The sequence below is a fragment of the Anabrus simplex genome, chromosome 1, assembly GCF_040414725.1.
Source record: "Anabrus simplex isolate iqAnaSimp1 chromosome 1, ASM4041472v1, whole genome shotgun sequence".
Taxonomy (NCBI): Eukaryota; Metazoa; Arthropoda; class Insecta; order Orthoptera; family Tettigoniidae; genus Anabrus; species Anabrus simplex.
Window position 1 is genome coordinate 440,046,014 of NC_090265.1, and position 18,260 is coordinate 440,064,273.

Below are 18,260 nucleotides of genomic sequence, written 5' to 3' on the forward strand. Positions count from 1 at the left end.
CGGGGGGGGGGGCGTCGACCTGAGTTTCGCCTGTAGTTTCGCCACCGCTCCCCCGTAGTCGTAGTCGGCCGGTATCACTGGTAGGGTCAGTTTCTCCATCCTGGTCCTCCTGAAAATAAAGCTTTTCAAAGAGAAATAGCGAGTGTTGAAAAGTGCTCAGCTCTGACAAATACTTTTTCGAAGGTGTACTAATAAGTACAACTGCCTGGCTAATACTTAAAAAGTACAGAGCGCCTGGCAAGGAGAGAGAAAGCGGAGCGGGAGGCACGTACGCCGTTCCGCTACGACAGTCAGCTCGTCCCTTGATTTAAGCTAACTCAACTAGCGCTTTTTATACCCGTAGTCCGGGCATCGTGGCTTCTGATTCGTCAATTTTCTATCTTCAATTTCTCGGTTATCCGCCGTCGATTTTAATGAACCTTAATATTCTACCCTCTGTTGTTATGCGCTACACGACGATGCAATTGAAATTTTTGCATCATATTTGGTTCTGGAAATCATGAGATGGAAAGGATCGAATGTTCGATGGCTACGTCATATGTCCTCGGCTGGCTTTCCATCAGCGAGCAGGTTGCGTGCATAGCTACTACATCCATCATCTGCGCGCACAGCGGTCTTTTCAAACCTCTCGTACAGCTGGTGTTAAGAGTTGTGCTCGTATGCATCAGAAATATTTCGATAATTAATGTCTCTGCGGCATTCCCGTTTCAGTATAGGATTGAGGTCACGAAAAACACCCGGTCGTAAAATATGACCAAATCCACATGTGCTACTCAGCTCGCAACCGTGACGCCACAGATGTGGAAAAAGCAGTAGAAGAAGAATTCTTGTTTTAATTTTAAATCAAATAGCAATATATAAAACCAAATATCATAATATTCGCAAACAATAAGACAATAATAATAAAAGCTCGGTATCTAACAAACAATTTAACAAACTAAAACCAAAAATCAAGGACAAGAACTTAATGTTCACCATGTCAGATAAAGGCAATACTACTGTACAGTAATCTATGATAAAGCTGAATACATTAAGAAGACAGAGCATTTTTTCGCAGAGAATAAAAGCCCCTATTGATAACAAAAACCCCATTGTTTTATCTCTAAATAAGCGAAAGAAAAATTTCGATACCTGAACAAGTTCAAAGTTACTTCAGCCAAAACGGCACAAACCTTACCCAATAAGCTTCAATTCCTGTATGATTGTACACCCAGAAATTTTTATCACCGGATAAACTAAATTTTCAGGAATATCTTCTTCTTAACGCAAATCCAAGAACGAAATTTCACACTACTTCAGCTGATCGGTATTACTACCACAGTCCAGTAACACAGTCACGAGGCTCTAATAAGAGGAAGGCTCATCCATTTTACAGCTGGAGCGACACTAGCACCTGCAGCGGCAAGGTAAAGGCAACTTGTTAGCAGACAATGGGAAACGTACTATCACTACAGTCTAAAATGGTCTTACCTTCTGAACTACTCATACAAATAATGTCCTGACAAGGTTATTGCAATCCTTATAAAATAGTGGAGGAGGTCAAAAATTTATTTCGATGAAGAGTTCGAGGATAATATCGAAATAACTATGTCATTTTGAAGAGTTCATTTTTACCGCTGACTGTAACATAAAATCTCTTCTAGAGGGCAACCGGTTGGAAATAGATATATACCATCCCGGATTTTTTGTAGAGGTTTCTATGCTCTACAATCCGTACGTTTAAATTTGTGGTCTATCGTTGACGGTTCAGGCAGCGTAAGCCAAAAAGCAAGTGTCCCTTTCTTCATATTTACTGTATATCGGATCGGGGATACTGTATTATTTCACAAGCTTCGAAATTTATTTCTGAATGTAAGTTATTAGCACATAATCAAGTTGGTGCTATTGGTTTTACGTCCCACTAACTACGTATTTGAGCACCTTCACCATCGGACTGAGACAGGATCGAACCATCCATGTTGGGCTAAGGAGGCTAGTGCTCTACCGTCTGAGCTGCTACTCAGCCCGGCTATTACCACATAACAATAATTATAGAAAATATTATATTCTTTCAGTCATTTATATCTGACACATTTTTGCCGTACGAGCTGTAATAATGGGTATATTCAAGAGTTTATTACAGAGTGTATCAACAGCCAAACAGTGCTGATGAGGAAGTATTGTTATGCCATCACAGTAGCAAACCAACTGGCTATGGTGATTGTTGTCGTGATTATCTTTATAATATGCAAAATAATAGTGCATATTGTGTTACGCCTCACTAACAACATTTACGGTTTTCCGATACTTGAGGTGCCGTAATTTTGTCCCACGGGAGTTCTTTTACGTGCTGACAACGTTCTAGGCCCATAAAACGTACCAACGGTGACATTTACCTTCCTAACTCCTTAGGGATTTAAAAGAAATATAATCCCGGTGTATTCTTCCAGTTATTGGAGCAATTTATTGCACCACACCCGTTTCCGTTATATGTTGACAGCATTTAATCAGTATAATTGTTGTGAACATGCAGCGTTTCCTCTACATCTCTGCTTGGTTCGCTGTAGTCGCCTAGGATTTAAACATCATCAGAGCTTAGCGACTGGGTTACTAGACTGTGTTACCAAGACCGACTCCAATCCTCAGACCGTAATATGCAAAAACATGGCGGCCAAAAATGCCGGATTGCTGGTATTGGCTAATACGAAAATATCCCGTACATATTATATAAACGGTGGTAAATTAACATGATAAGTGTAACATCATACGGAAAATAACTTTTACACGTATGAAAACTCTTCGCCAACAAGAATCACATATATTCTATTAGAAAAGAGATCAACAAGCTGATTATTTAGAAATTTCAATTCGTCAAATAACGCTCTTAGATTTCACTTAGCTGGATAGATGAAAATACATGATAAAATTGTTAAAATGAGACTACTAACATCATTTTGAATGTTTCAAAATAAATTAATGTACGAAATTCCTCGATTTGTTCGCTCTCATAAGAACTGTGAAACACAATTTGTTGTCTTAGTTTTCATGTGGTGAACAATTTCTTAAATTTAGCACCTTACGGATAGGAAGTACACCCGAAATAATAATGTTCTTCGCTTTACGTCCCACTAACTAGATTTGTTACGGTTTTCAGAGACGTCGAAATGCCGAAACTTAGTCCTGCAGTAGTTCTTTTACATGCCAGTAAATCTACCGACACGAGCCTGACGTATTTGAGCACCTTCAAATACCACCGGACTGAGCCAGGATCGAATCGGCCAACTTAGTGTCAGAAGGCCATCACCGTAACCGTCTGGCCACTTAGCCAAAGTACACCCGAAATTATTTTGTTAACCCAATGAACGGCCCTGGTAATGCTAACATAATGTTGACATATGGCATAGCAGCACCTCACACAATGATAGTAACTTTAGTAATGAAACGTTCAGACACTACCCATTAAAGAGCATTGACTAAGAATTGATATTTAACCAAATGGGCTAGCTTCAGTTCGGTGCAGTCTGCTTGATAACAGATAACCACAGGATGAATCGGAAGGTGTTGGTAGTGTAAAATACTACGTTACAAACCCAACTAAACCCTCAGGTCACTATATCATCTATGTAGTATACAGATTACTCCAATTGTCACACTTATAACACCCTGTGGGTGGGGGCGGTAGAATAACACACACGGTATCCCCTGCCTGTCCAAATAGGCGACTCAAAGGGGCCCTAGGGGCTCTGAAATTTGGAGCGTGGGTTGGCGTCCACGGGGCCCTGAGCTGAGTCCTGGCATTGCTTCCACTTACTTGTGCCAGACTCCTCACTTTCTTCATCTATCCTATCCGATCTCCCTTGGTCAACCCTTGTTCTTTTCCGACTCCGACGCTATTAGGTTTGCGAGGGCTAGGGAGTCTTTCATTTTCATGCTCTTCGCGGCCCTTGTCTTCCTTTGGCCGATACATTCATTTTTCGAAGTGTCGGAACCCTTCTAATATTTTCTCTCTGATTAGTGTTATATAGAGGATGGTTGCCTAGTTGTACTTCCTCTTAAAACAATAATCTCCACCACCACCACCATCACACTTATTAGTTTTGTTATGCTCCAAGATCCAGCCAAACATTTCCATAGGCAAAGCACAGATTATTGTAAAATAAATTTGCATCTAAATCACTCGCCACTTTAAAGCACATAGACACTGACGGAATAACAAAATATCAATTATATTCTATTTAAATTAATATTTTTCGAGGAACACGAACAGTTTGGAAGTAGAGAAATGGTTTCCCTAACCTCAGACTTATTCTCAAAATGATGTACGCACGCTACAGTTCTGTCATGGACTTCAAAATAATCACGATGTATATCCCTAATCCATTTTTATCTTAATGTTCTAATCCGTAGGAAACTTAGGAATAGTTGTATGAGAGGCATTGCCATAGTTAGACTAAAACCTGGTTCACCTAGTGCACTCATGTTCTTTAATGGGTAAAAACAGATTAAAACAAGCGTATTCTCACATTACTTACAGATCATGTGTGTCCACTGACTCATATAAATACACTCGCACACTTATATTCTACAAAGAAACTAACGTTTATCGTCAACTTTCATAAAAATTACACAGACTATATACAATAACAACAAACCAAAACAAACCCAGATTTCCCACAATTCCAGCTACTCGATTCGCCATCTTTGTACGATCGAGACAAGACCAACTCCAATACTCAGACCACAATGCAAAAAACATGGCTGCCATACCAGGCCAAAGCTGACACGGCGACGAATAACCTAATAAGAGTCGTAAGAACTTTGTAGTACGAAAATTCTTGTCGATGGTTATCAAACAAGCAATATTTGAAACATAAAATAGCAGTGGTGATTTAAATTGCGTTTTTTCTATGGGAGTATGTTACGTAGAACGGACATCGAAAGCTTTACAACAAAAAAGTAAACACATATTCAAGAAAATTACAGACTAGGCAAAGTAACATAACACCAACCAAAAAAAAAAAGTTTTCCTTCTCTTAACACTAACACAACATACCTATTAGGTCATTATTCACCCTTCACCAAAATATTGCAGTCGAACAAAACTAGTAGTACACACTTCCAACAAACAAATTAATACTAAGTGACATAACACCAAGCACAGAAAAAAAGTTTTCCTCCTAAATTATTAACACTAACACGACATACACATTAGCTCGTTATTCATCCTTCACCAACATTTTGCAGTCGAATCAAACTAGCTGTGCACTCATCCAACATACAAATTAGGCCTACAGACTAAACAACTTAACACTAAGTACAGAAAAAATCAGTTTTCCTCCTAACTTCCTAACTTAATAACACTAACACATCATATCCATTAGCTCATTATACACCCTTCACCAAAATATTGCAGTCGAACAAAATTAAAGCTGTGCATATCCAAAAAAAATTAAAGAAAGTTTCTACACCAAAAAATAAACATTATTTAATGACTCAAAATTAATTAATTTATTACCTTAAAGTTACTTGCTGCTGAGTTTCAATTCTTTCCTAATGTGCTGTTTCTGCCTGAGAGTTGTTTCATCAGTCTTTCTCTTGGCACCCTGCTTTTCAAGATTTTCTTTTCATTTAAGACCTTTGTGTAATTGTTAATAAAAATATTGGCCAGAATTTTCACACATTTCTTCATATTTCTGGTCAAAGGAACACCACACTTGCATACATCACCCGCGTTATCAATACTACTTTCAAAGGCTTCAACTCCTAAAGCAACTATTGCATCCCTTTGGTTTTCTAATTTTGAAAATTATGCTTCATAAACACTACTTATGAGGACCTGAAAGAGCATGAATATTTTACAACACATAGAAACTATGATCGGTGATGGGGACTTCAAGCCACCTCTGTGTAACTGACTAAAATATGACACCATTTGGTCAACATCACAGTGTATCACCATTTCTTCTTCGGACTGTAGCATCTCAACACAATTTTAAGATTTTATCCTTCGGAAATGTGAAAGCAGAAATTCTCGAAAAATTGCCATAATTAGACTTACAGAGAGGTACACAACACGATCGACCCATGGTAATCTAAAATATGTACATTGCATTCTAAAACGACACTAATAATCTTAACAATTACACACGAACACGAAGATAAACAAACACATAACCTATACGCGACCACGTGTAAATAGGAAATAACCTATACTTAGTATATTAAACTTCCAGAAAAAAAGAATTCGACGACTCCTATACTTCCTTGACACTATGGAAAGCTATTAAATGCAGCCACAAAAGTAGACCCGAAATACTTCAGTCGCAAAGATTTCTTTAAACTGGCATTCACGATCATACTTATTTCACTTATGGCCCGCGCTCACCGCAATCTTGCCATTAATCGAAACCTGCCTTGAGGTCTGAGGATTGGAGTTGGTCTTGATCGAGAGTAGCATTAAGACCTGAGGATTTGTGTCGGTCTTGGTGTTACTACCAAAGACTTTAATATTACTTATCGAGACTCACAGAGCGCGCCGATACTATGCGGAATATTGAACACTTCCGCGCATCGCCATGTTGTGGTGCTTCAGCTTCGAATGCATGGCTAGCACGTGATAATGTTTACAGCCCCTTGCATCTTTTCGATTTGAATCAGCCTGTTAGTGGATCTGTTTTAGTAGTATATGTGATGGTGTGATAATATATTGTCAACAAAGTTCATTATAACAAATTTATGTATTTATTTGCAGCCAATGTATATATAACATATTAATTTTAGACGCTAAACAAATTGTATTTAACAATTCCTGTATATGAGCCTTTGGTTCGTTGGAATTAATTAAAAAGTAATATAATATATTCAAGCAATGTGGGAGCTGATACATTATGGTTGTTAAATTGAACGGCAATATTAGCCCCAAAGTTAGGCCTTACGTGTGGAAAGGAAAGTTATCCTCGAGGGTGAATTCGTGTGAACCCTTCATTTGTACATATTTATATTAGAAGGGATCTGGTATTTCTCTTCGCATATGAGTGGAAATTGAACTGTTATAAAATAACTTTCAATTATCATAATGAAAAACTAAACAGGTTATAGCGTTGTTGATTCAGAGAACGCATGGACATGAAATTTTGAATGTTTAGGCTTCTTCTTCTTCTTCTTCTTTTCTTGTTTGCCTTTTTCCAATTCATGGCGGATAATTGTTTAGAACTATACAGTTGTTCAGCCTCCCACAAAGCTAACCCCTCGTCCACGTCGTGCGAGGTGGGCAGCGGCATGAAATATTTGTATGCATGTAGGGGCGATGTACAGTGCGGACTGTGTGTGCCCCATGCCCGCTACTGTAGCTGTGAAGGCCCTTCAGGAACCCTAAAAAATGACGGCTAACGGGGCTTTGGTGAAGACCTCAATGACAGCAACGGCAGAAAAGGAGTCCTTTTGTACGGCGAAGCTGGCGGAAGCGGCAGCGATTCTTTTTGGGGATGAACAAAGAAGAAAACACTGTCTAGTGGTAAAGAGGGATCTTAAAAGGCTAACGGAGGTAGCCTCCACAAAAAATCCTGCGGCCTAGCGGAGACAAGAGGCAGCCCCTCCACTGGAATTAGGGTGCTCTTGGGCTAATAACTCGCACACCTGAATTAAACTCATTACACAAATCAGACGAAATTTATGCCGGCCGGATTTTATGGGGATGACTTTTGCAATGAAATACAGTACACGAATCGGATTCTGGAATGTGAAAACTATGTATGAAACTGGCAGACTCAGATAAGTAATGGCAGAAATGAAAAGGTATAAACTGGAGATACTTGGGCTGAGTGAAATAAGATGGACAGGCCACGGAGGGGTGAGGAAAGAAGAGGGCGGTGTCTTCACTTACGCTGGAAGGGAAGAAAATGATCAACTTTCAAGTGGAGTGGGTGTCTTACAAACAAAGCATAAAATAGCACAATGGCACTGACTCCTGTATCACATAGGATAATTACTTTACGAATAAGAACCAAAGTTAGACCTGTGACCATAGTGCAGTGTTATGCGCCGACAGATGTAGCAGAAGAGGAAAAGAAGGAGGAATTTTATGATAGGCTGACATCACTACTGGCAGGGATAAAGAAGAAGGACATTGTGATATTGATGGGAGATCTAAATGCAAAAATTGGTAGTGAATATGAAGGAAGATAAATCATCATGGGTAGACACGGAATTAAAAGAAGAACATAATAATGGCCAGAGATTCATAGACCTATGAGGTAATTTTGGATTGGTTATATGTGGATCATTGTTTCTACATAAGGGCTGCTACAAGATCTCGTGGGTGTCACCTGATCTCCGGACAGAAAGCCAAATGTATCACTTGGCAATAAGTAAAAGATGGAGACATCCACTCCTGGATGTGAGGAATAAGCGTGGAGCAGATGTAGGGAGCGACCATCATCTGATATTAGATTGAAGGTGGCAGCACCAGTAAAACCGACAGCAGTACGAATGAAACGTTTCAACTCCGGGAAATTTGGGAAATATGAGGTGCAAAATGAATTTGAGATACATTTGAAGAACAGGTTTGAAGCCCTCACCGCACAACCAGATGAAGAGGTAAATACTAAATGGAACCCTGTCAAGGAACTCTTTCATGTCACATGTGAAGAGATAGTGTGCTACATAGATCCATGGAGGAAAGAATGGATATGGGATGACACTTTGAAATCAATCCAAAGGCGAAGAGAGTGCAAGGCACTCATCAACTCCAGTAGAACAAGAAACCAGAAAGCAGTAGCAATGGAAAATGCAGGGAGGCCAACAAGGTTGTTGAGAAGAAAGTGAGGAGAGATAAGCACGTGTTTACAGACCAACTGGCAACATAAGCAGAAGAAGCAGCAAGAGTCGGCAACAGCAAAGAAGTATAGTGGCACATATAAGTGGTACATATATGTTAGGAAACTTGTTTAGAAGTGTTATAGGCAGTTACATTCAGGGAAACGGGGTGGCCTAGCGAGTGGTGTTAAGCGAACAGGGAACTGGAAATCAAGTAGTGATTACATAAAAGTGTTAGTGCTCAATTGTAGAAGCACTGTAAACAAAGGAGTCGAATTATGTAATTTAATAGATATATACTTACCAGATATTGTAATAGGAGTTGAATCATGGCTGAGAAATGATATAATGGATGAAAAAATATTCTCACGGAACAGGAGTGTGTATCGTAGAGATAGGATAGGAATGGTAGGAGGGGGAGTATTCATTCTGGTGAACTAAACGTATTCGACTTTCCCTCTACTTAAGAGAAGTACGTATTTTTACTGACGGGTCAAATCAGTACACGGCGTTGGGCAGCCTTTTATATCCCTCAACCGTATACTCTCTCTGAGTTTTCCCTCCCTTCTGCCTTTTCTGTTTTTACCGCCGAATTGTTTGCTATTCGACAAGCCTTCATTACCATCAGGTCACATGCGTATGATAAGGTTACGATTTTCACAGATGTACAAAATGTTCTGCACGCCTTATGATCGCCTCTTTCTTCCCCTAATTGGTACGTACATAGCGTCAAGTATCTCTTATATATCCTTATTCATTCTGGCGTATACGTATCTCTGGTTTGGTTTCCCAGTCACTCTGGTATCATGAGGAATGAGACTGCTGACCAGGCAGCTAAACGAGCATCACAACGATCTCCCCCTCTTTCTCTAGCGATCCCTCCTTCTTATCTCATGCATGAAATGCAGGCTAAATCGTATCAACAATGGCAGTCTGATTTGAATGGATCGTCACGAGAAAAGGGACATTTTATCATCTATTACAACCTGTTATTCCTCCTAAACCGTGGTTTTGTTATGACACGTACTCTCGGCGCCACATCACATCTATTATTCGTCTACGTTTTAATCATGCTCTTACTCCCCAATATAAAAATCGATTTCATCTTTCTCCCCCAACTTGCTGTGTTTGTGGCTTGCCTGATACCGAGAGTAATCGCCTCCTGTTACAATGTCCTGCTTTTGATGTTCCCTGCCAGCTCTTCCTATCATCTTTGCTTAACATGGACATCCACTTCCCCACATGTATTTTGTGTTTACTATCCTTTCTAACTCCTACTCTTGTTAACAGCATAAATCAGTTTCTTGATGATGCACATATTGTATTATAATCCTTTAACAGCCTCTTTGTTCTCACTCTTCCATTGCAAAATGTTTGTCAAATTTTTGGTGGAATATAAATGACCTTAACCTGTGTCATATATGAGGTCATCTTGTTTCGTGTGAGTCCTATGGGTTTTTCTTTTTTCTTTTTCCTATCGACTATACTTTTAACGTTTCACTACGAGTAATATATATATATCAGTGATGAAGTTATTAATCTGGTTTCGTGACTGGACGATATCAAATGAGTCCAACCACACCATTCAAGAAGAATAAGAAGTCCTAACGCACACCGAACTTCAAGCAAGCTGAACGACCGGAGCGAACTGCTAGCTGCATGACGATAGGCTGCAGTACTGCCTAATGATATTCCATAGTTTAGGTTAGGTATGGTATCTTCACGTAAGGCGAGTAAAAAATTCAATCTACGTAATACTTCTCGTGGAATTGAATTTAATTGTTATCGTATAACACGTTTTTGTGGAAATAGGTTATAATGTGTTGCGAATGTAAATACAGTGTGTGAAATTCGAAGTTGGCACAATGCTAAGAACGTGTGCATATCACCGCGTACCACGGCGAAAATAGAACTGTACAAGTAAATATACACTAATATTTTCTTCGTATGAGGGTAGGATACCTTTATAAAAACGGAAACCGCAACTGAAAATGTTTTTGAGGCTAATTTTATAGATTTTCTTTCTGTTAGTAGGCTTCATGTTAAGAGGAAAATTGTCCAGCTTTTAAATGTTAATTCATTGCATCATGTGTGTAAGGAATGTGCCGATATTTTTATTGACAAGTGTCTTAGTGTAATGATAAAATGTTTTTATAGAGAAAAAAGACAAATCTAACCGTAAAAGTTCAGGTAGGAATGCTAAAGTAAAAAAAAATGCATAAATGAAAGCTCAAGCCATTTCACAGCAGCCCAATTCACATCTTATTTATATGTCTAATTTCAGTCTTTAAATAATAACCTCTTTATATAATTCTTCATTCATTTATCCAGAATTTCTTTAGCAACTTTGAAGTTAATATCTTAGTAACACTTTCTTTCTGGACGTAATATTTGTCCATTTTCGTATATGCATTTCCATTGGTATTATGAATTTAGCGCTACTTTTCAGGTCAAGTCACTAGGAGCGGCACCGTCGAATTGTCTCCCATTTTGATAAGGCTAAATCCGTAAGTGGCGCTTATTGTCTCTACTGTATTTGGTTGTGGTGCGCCGAGATATCGATGTAGACCTTGTACCCGAGGGACGACACGGTTCAAATTCTAATCATTTCTTCAGAACATTCTAATGCATATTTCTTGTGAGTATGAACTCCCTATCTTTAGACTTTCAATTCAAGATGTTCTGGTTTTGTGAACGTGAGTTTATTTTGTTCAGTTATGTGTTCCGAACACGATTTTTTATAAAATTTGATATCCGAACATAATTTAGACAAATTTTGTTGTGTAAAGGAAGAAAATATTTTATTACACTTCTTTATCACGTTGAGTTTTATTAGTACACGTCTAGAAAACAGCTGTTCAAAGACAAAGGCCGTTCCGCCATTTCACACCTGAATGCTAACTGTTGACCGCAAGATGTCGCGTGAATCGTAGCTCTCTGGTACTCTCTGTCCAGGACGAATACAAATGAATAGTGTGACGACTCCCTCTGAATCACATGTTAACAACACCGCCGTCTCGATCCTCTTAATACTGCCTGCTCTATGCCACTAGTTTAACATAGGAAGGCGCGACTACTGATATTTCTCCAAGTCGCCGTAAGAGTGCAGCAGTAGACGCACAATCTTCGCTGTCAGTGTGGGTGTAGCACTGTGTTATTGGTGCATGAATGCGTATGAAAACCCGAGTTATTTCGTACAATGAGTAAATGTGTCTGGTCACACTTCCGTTCATACAAGAGATATCTTGTATATAACTGTGAAACGAATTAATCATGCTATGCTTATAGATATTTCAAAAGTGATTTTCAGGTGTTGGTACTTGTTTCTTTCCGTTCGTGCATGGTATATTTTTCGTAGAACTGAATCTTCAGATTCTTTCCCCGAAATATTCAACTGTTGTGTACCATTTTGCCAATCTCGGCAAGGTGGTTCGCAGCCAGAAAAGATACAACTCCATGAAATACCGTCTAGAAGGGAATTAAGAGAAAAGCGGCTCTCGGCTTTATCTAGGCAAGGACCTAACAAAGGAAGTAATTGGATATCCTCAGATTACTCCCGCATCTGTGCCTTTTCACCTTATTTCAGAAGGTGATGAAGCCTTCGCGGCTCAACCGGCAGCGCGCCGGCTTCTCACCGCTGGGTTCTGTGGTTCAAATCCCGGTCACTCCATGTGATATTTGTGCTAGACAAAGCAGAGGCGGGAAAGGTTTTTCTTCGCATACTCCGGTTTTCCCTGTCATATGTCATTCCAGCAACACTCTCGAATATCATTTCATTTCATCCGTCATTCATTAATCATTGCCCCGGAGGAGTGCGACAGGCTTCGGCAGCCGGCACAATTCCTATCCTCGCTGCTAGATGGGGGCTTAATTCATTCCATTCCTGATCCGGTCGAATGACTGGAAACAGGCTGCGGATATTTTCCAGAAGGTGATTAAATCCGTGGAGGACAGTGGATTCCTTGTCCGACTCGATGGTTGAATGGTCAGCGTACTGGCCTTCGGTTCAGAGGGTCCCGGGTTCGATTCCCGGCCGGGTCGGCGAGTTTAACCTTCACTGGTTAATTCCAATGGCCCGGGGGCTGGGTGTTTGTGCTGTCCCCAACATCCCTGCAATTCACACACCACACATAACACTATCCTCCACCACAATAACACGCAGTTACCTACACATGGCAGATGCCGCCCACCCTCATCGGAGGGCCTGCCTTACAAGGGCTGCATTCGGCTAGAAATAGCCATACGAAATTATTAAAAGTGGATTCCTTGTGATAAGAATTGTGACGGACAATCATAAAACAAACGTCTTCATGTTTAGATTTTGTGGACAACCTCAGATATCCAGACGATAATATTCCAATCAAACTAGAAACAGGCAAGCAAATCCTATTTTGCGGGCACTAGGTTCGTGTTGCTGAAGAGAGGATGGAGTGTGACGTTTGTGTCAGCAATATCCCACTGCCTAGACACCGCTAAATGCAACTGCTTATGCATCAGGACAGAAGAGGTGTTTGATACCCAAATCCTTATTTTGTTGCTCTAGTGAAGCATCTGCAGGAGTTCGTTTAAACTGCTGTGCCCTATTTTCGAAGTCCTTCAAACGTACGAACGTAATACGAGGATTTGCGACGTCTTCCCTTTCAGAATACCGGGCGAGTTGGCCGTGCGGTTAGGAGCGCGCAGCTGTGAGCTTGCATCCGGAAGATAGTAGGTTCGAGCCCCACTGTCAGCAGCCCTGAAGATGGTTTTTTTGGTTTTCCATTTTCACAACAGGCAAATCCTGGGGCTGTACCTTAATTAAGGCCACAGCCGCTTCCTTCCAATTCCTAGGCCTTTCCTATCCCATCTCGCCATTAGACCTACCGGTATCTGTGTCGGTGCGACGTAAAACGAATAGCGAAAAAAAATCCTTTCCGAATGTGTTTTGTTACAGTGTGAGGTCAAAGAACATCAGCAAATTGTTAGTGATATTATCTTAACCAAGTTCGTAAGACCTCTACTACGGTATTTGATATTGCGTTAGCAAGAACACAAAAAGTACGGTACCACTCCGAGTCTTCGTCCAGGAAAATCTGTAAATGGTGGATGAAGAGGCCAACTGCGACTTCATACAGGTAATATTGCCGATATTTAATATTACTGATGTAATTTACCAGCTACAGTGCATAGTGTTTTGTAGGCTGTCGTCATTAGAATAAGTTTAGAACATTGTGCGTCTATGTCTGCCATCTAGCGGAGAAACTTTGTCGCAACGTAGTCGCAAAAAGGCTCGCATAGAGCAGGCAGTATAGGGGGATCGAGACGGCGGTGGTTAACAAACACGGTGTACATGTTCTCCGCCACCTGCAGCGCTGCTGTCGATAAAAGGGCCAAGTACGCGTACTTTTCGTCGGCTTACTGTGGAAGTGTGCAAACAGTTTGTGGTCTTTTTCAGTAGTTTTATACATTTTCCAGTTGTATAAGTGCAAAATAGCTGGCATTCACTTTTCATGAACTGAAAAGTGAAAAAGATTATGCATTTGAGAAGTAGGACGTATACTTTGACATATGCTTCAATTTACTACCGCATGTGAATATGCCTACAACTTGCAATGTCCCGGGTTGTAATTCGGGTTACAATAAACATTCGAATGATAAGCGTCATTTTTGTTTCACCCCCCAAAAGATCCCACTCTGTTCTCAAAGTGGTCGAAGGCTATCCCACGTCAACATCTGCCTTAAAGTGATAGTGCCCTTAACATAATTTTTCAGTCAGATTAGAGCCATGGCAAAAGCTGGTTGTCAAAGAGAATGCCAAAATCACAAGTACAGCTCAGGAAAAAAATTACAGCACGGTTACCTTTGATCAGCCACAATTATCTTTTTTTTTTTTTTTTGCTAGTTGCTTTATGTCGCACCGACACAGATAGGTCTTATAGCAACGATATGATAGGAAAGGCCTAGGAGTTGGAAGGAAGCGGCCGTGGCCTTAATTAAGGTACAGCCCCAGAATTTGCCTGGTGTGAAAATGGGAAACCACGAAAAAACCATCTTCAGGGCTGCCGACAGTGGGATTCGAACCCACTATCTCCCGGATGCAAGCTCACAGCCGCGTGCCCCTAACCGCACGACCAACTAGCTCGGTCCACCATTATCAAGTTGGGGAGATGAACAAATAGCTCCTTTCACCAGTTCAAAAATTAATATCATCCATCAGTTGTATGGGTATATTGTTAAACATGCAAGCGAAGTGGTACGCTGTACAGTTTGTATTGGTTCTACGCAAAACAATACAGAGGAGGACCTAACAAGTCAAGAATAATATTTTAACGCATCCAACTTATTTATCCGTCGAGTGAATTATTATTGATGTTTTCTCATGTAGAGGAAGTTGTTGTGAGAAATATTAGTGTACAAGAAGCATATGGGGTGAAATATTTCAAGAATGCCTGGATAGTTTATCTTCAATTACTGTTTCTTATAGACTTGGGTGCTGTACTGAACATTTACAGGACTTGATACCAAAATTAATTTTTCATTACATACGATGCCGATTTTATTTCCGAACAAAAGAAGTACGGAAAGAAGTGCAAGCTTGTACGACCGCAAAACATACCCGGAAAATGTCCAAGATGTCCAGGTAACTGAGTGATGGGGTGAAGTGCTGATAAGATTAATTAATTTGAGCATGTTAATATGTAATTTAACTTAAGTAGTTATGTAGGAATTACATATGTATGACATACCGGTACGTAACATCATGTGGGTGCCTGCAGAGTTTTAATGTGTTTATATTACGCAGCATGTACACTAACAGTCGAACATGTGCTTTTTTAAGGTTATAGCTGATATTTGCAACCGAGTTTGATTTTGTGGTGAATTAATGAAATAGCTCTATGCACACATAGCCGTTTGACATATTCGTTAAGACACTGACGAACCAATTTCAGAAGTAATGTCATTAAACCATTACTAAATGTAAAATATTTCCTACGAATTTGTCACATATTACTTTCAAAACAAGGAACACTATAATCTTAATTTGCACGAAATACAGATCGCACATAAACACAGTCATCGGTCAGTAAAGAGAATGCACATTCCTGAAACATAACAACAATAAACACACGGTTTTAAATAATTTATTTAAACGATAAATTCCGAATTAAGTCACATCAGATCTCATTTAAAATCACATGTTCAGGGACAGCTGATCCCTGTTTACCTACACCAGCGCCGCGTAGTGTAGGAACATATCAAACAGCAGAAGTCGTCACACTATGTACTTCTATTCGTCCTGCTCTGTCTATACCGTTTCGTTTTTGAATTTCCACTCTACTGAAATCGCACCTCTGGCTTGTTATCATTCGCTCAGCTGATTCAAAATATGTTAGAGACATCTAGGGAGTTTATGGGAAGTTAATTTTTGTCGAAAGGGATGAGAATTAATGTGTCCTCAAAGAAAATGTTTAAAATGTTCGATCTCGTTATTAAATAGGAAGAAGACCTGCTGGTAAACATTTTGTTGGGTTATATTCCCATCCGTTATGCATGTTGTTGCATGTTGATACACCTCCAACTTTGACGTTATATTCGCAGGTGTCATCGTTGGTCCTGAAATCCCCTTCTTCCACAAGTGTTTTGTGACTGATGGCAAAGTGCTTTCGAAATTAAGGAAGCAGTAGGTTTTTATTAAAACTAAGAAGCGTACCGTCACCTCCTGCATAAGTGCCATACTTATTTATTTGTATGTTTTTGAGTGTTAACTGATTAATATGTTATAAATTGTTAGATACCAGCTAGGTGCTTGCGGGAAACTGTATCGAAATATATTTTATATTAGATTTCAGAGAAGAATTACGGCTAATATCATTGCATGCAATGGCTTCAAATGCAATTTTCTGTTTATGGTGGCAATTTCAAATGCTGTCGTGATCATTTAGGTACGAATTTTTCAATTCGTGCGAAATTGTTGATGTGAAGTTTAAAGAGTCCGAAGAGGTGGGATGAATCTATGAATGCAGAAAACAGTAGATTTCAGCGATAGATATATATTAAAATGGGTATATTTGATTTGGGACAATCTTGATAATTTATGTACAATACTATGGAAATATTTTATTTTAAATGTATGAAATACTGATATGGCATATCAAAACATAGGTATAAGTTATGAATATTGCGTCTAAAAATTACACCCATCAGTTATCATCACTCTTGCATAATGGCCCTGCAAGGTGGATTTCAGAAGCTCCAGAAGTTCTTAGTAACTTAATTAGATTTGATGTCATTGACGTGATGTGAGATTCTTTATGCTGACCTGTTTTTCTTTGTTGCAAAAATAGTATCCAGTTTCTTTTTCCCAGTTAATTGAGTTGAAGCGTGTGTTAGAGTTGTTGTTGTTGTTATTATTATTATTATTATTATTATTATTATTATTATTATTATTATTATTATTATTATTATTATTAGTAATTTTTTTTTTGAAGGGAGGGCAAGATTCAGGCATACATAGAAATTGATGCATCAGACTCTCCGAGTCTCAGTGTTTAGCTGATATGCCTACAAGTTCTGCATGTGCATTTCTGGCATGCAGCCAAGGTTTGTTTTCTATTTCTTTAGAATTTTCTATTAGGTCTATTACCTGCTTATGTATACATTAGACATATTCACTCTTGTCTAACAATCATTGCAAATCATCTAGTATTAACATTTCTTATTTTATGTGATTTGTTTTTGGTACAGGAGGTAGCCTATGTTGCTCAGTAAAATATCAATGAATAGAAGAGTAATTGATTATAGAACTTTATTATTTACATCCATAGCAATCTTCTACATGGATCTGTTCCATTCTAGGCACAATCTAACTACTAACAGGGACAACTAATCAGTCAGATAAACTGTTCGAATATGTGCTAATTTAAATGAAATTGTGATGAAATAATTATATAACTTAGCAGGTCATTTAAGTTAAATGCACTATTTTTGCTGATGTTAAAAAGAACTAATAAGGTCTTATCAGATTCAAAAGCTGCAGCTTTATTGCTTTTCATATACTCTGTTGATATAGAAAAGTGCCACAGATTGAATAAATAATCACTGAGAACATTATTTCTGCAGTGTGAATAAAAGTTGTCCAGAATAAGAGCATAATATATAAGAACAAAGCAGATCTTATTTCTGCAAGATAAAAGAACACACATCCTGAACAATGTAGCTAGCTTATTTTGAGAACTCTGAATGATTAAAATCTTCCATTGTTTTCTTAAATATCAAATGTGTTGACAATATATTCTTCTGTCATATTTTGTAGCAACGTTATAACATGTTCACAATGTCAACACTGTATATCATTGCATTGTAATCAATAATGTTGGTGTACTCTTGTTGGTTTGAAGACATTCATATCTATCGTTGACACACACAAAATGAGGAAACATTCCTGACTGAAGCAAAAACTTCCATCTTTTCAGCGTAAGATATTGTAT

The 18,260-nt window shown here is 39.0% G+C and overlaps 1 protein-coding gene across 5 annotated transcripts in view; it reads left to right on the forward strand.

The window, feature by feature from the left end:
* Window positions 1-16,150: 16,150 nt before the first annotated feature.
* Window positions 16,151-18,260, forward strand: part of LOC136856920 (ankyrin-3) — a 221,714-nt gene continuing 219,604 nt past the window's right edge. For 2 of the 5 annotated variants that reach the window (XM_067135174.2, XM_067135175.2), the window contains exon 1: window positions 16,151-16,285. Coding sequence is in view for 1 of the 5 variants with exons in the window: in XM_067135173.2 (XP_066991274.1) it covers window positions 17,331-17,373 (43 nt within the window). In the remaining 4 variants the exon portion in view is untranslated. Of the gene's footprint in view, window positions 16,286-16,366; window positions 16,454-17,260; window positions 17,374-18,260 lie in introns of those variants that run through there. The other 3 variants (XM_067135177.2, XM_067135176.2, XM_067135173.2) reach the window with 3 other exon arrangements.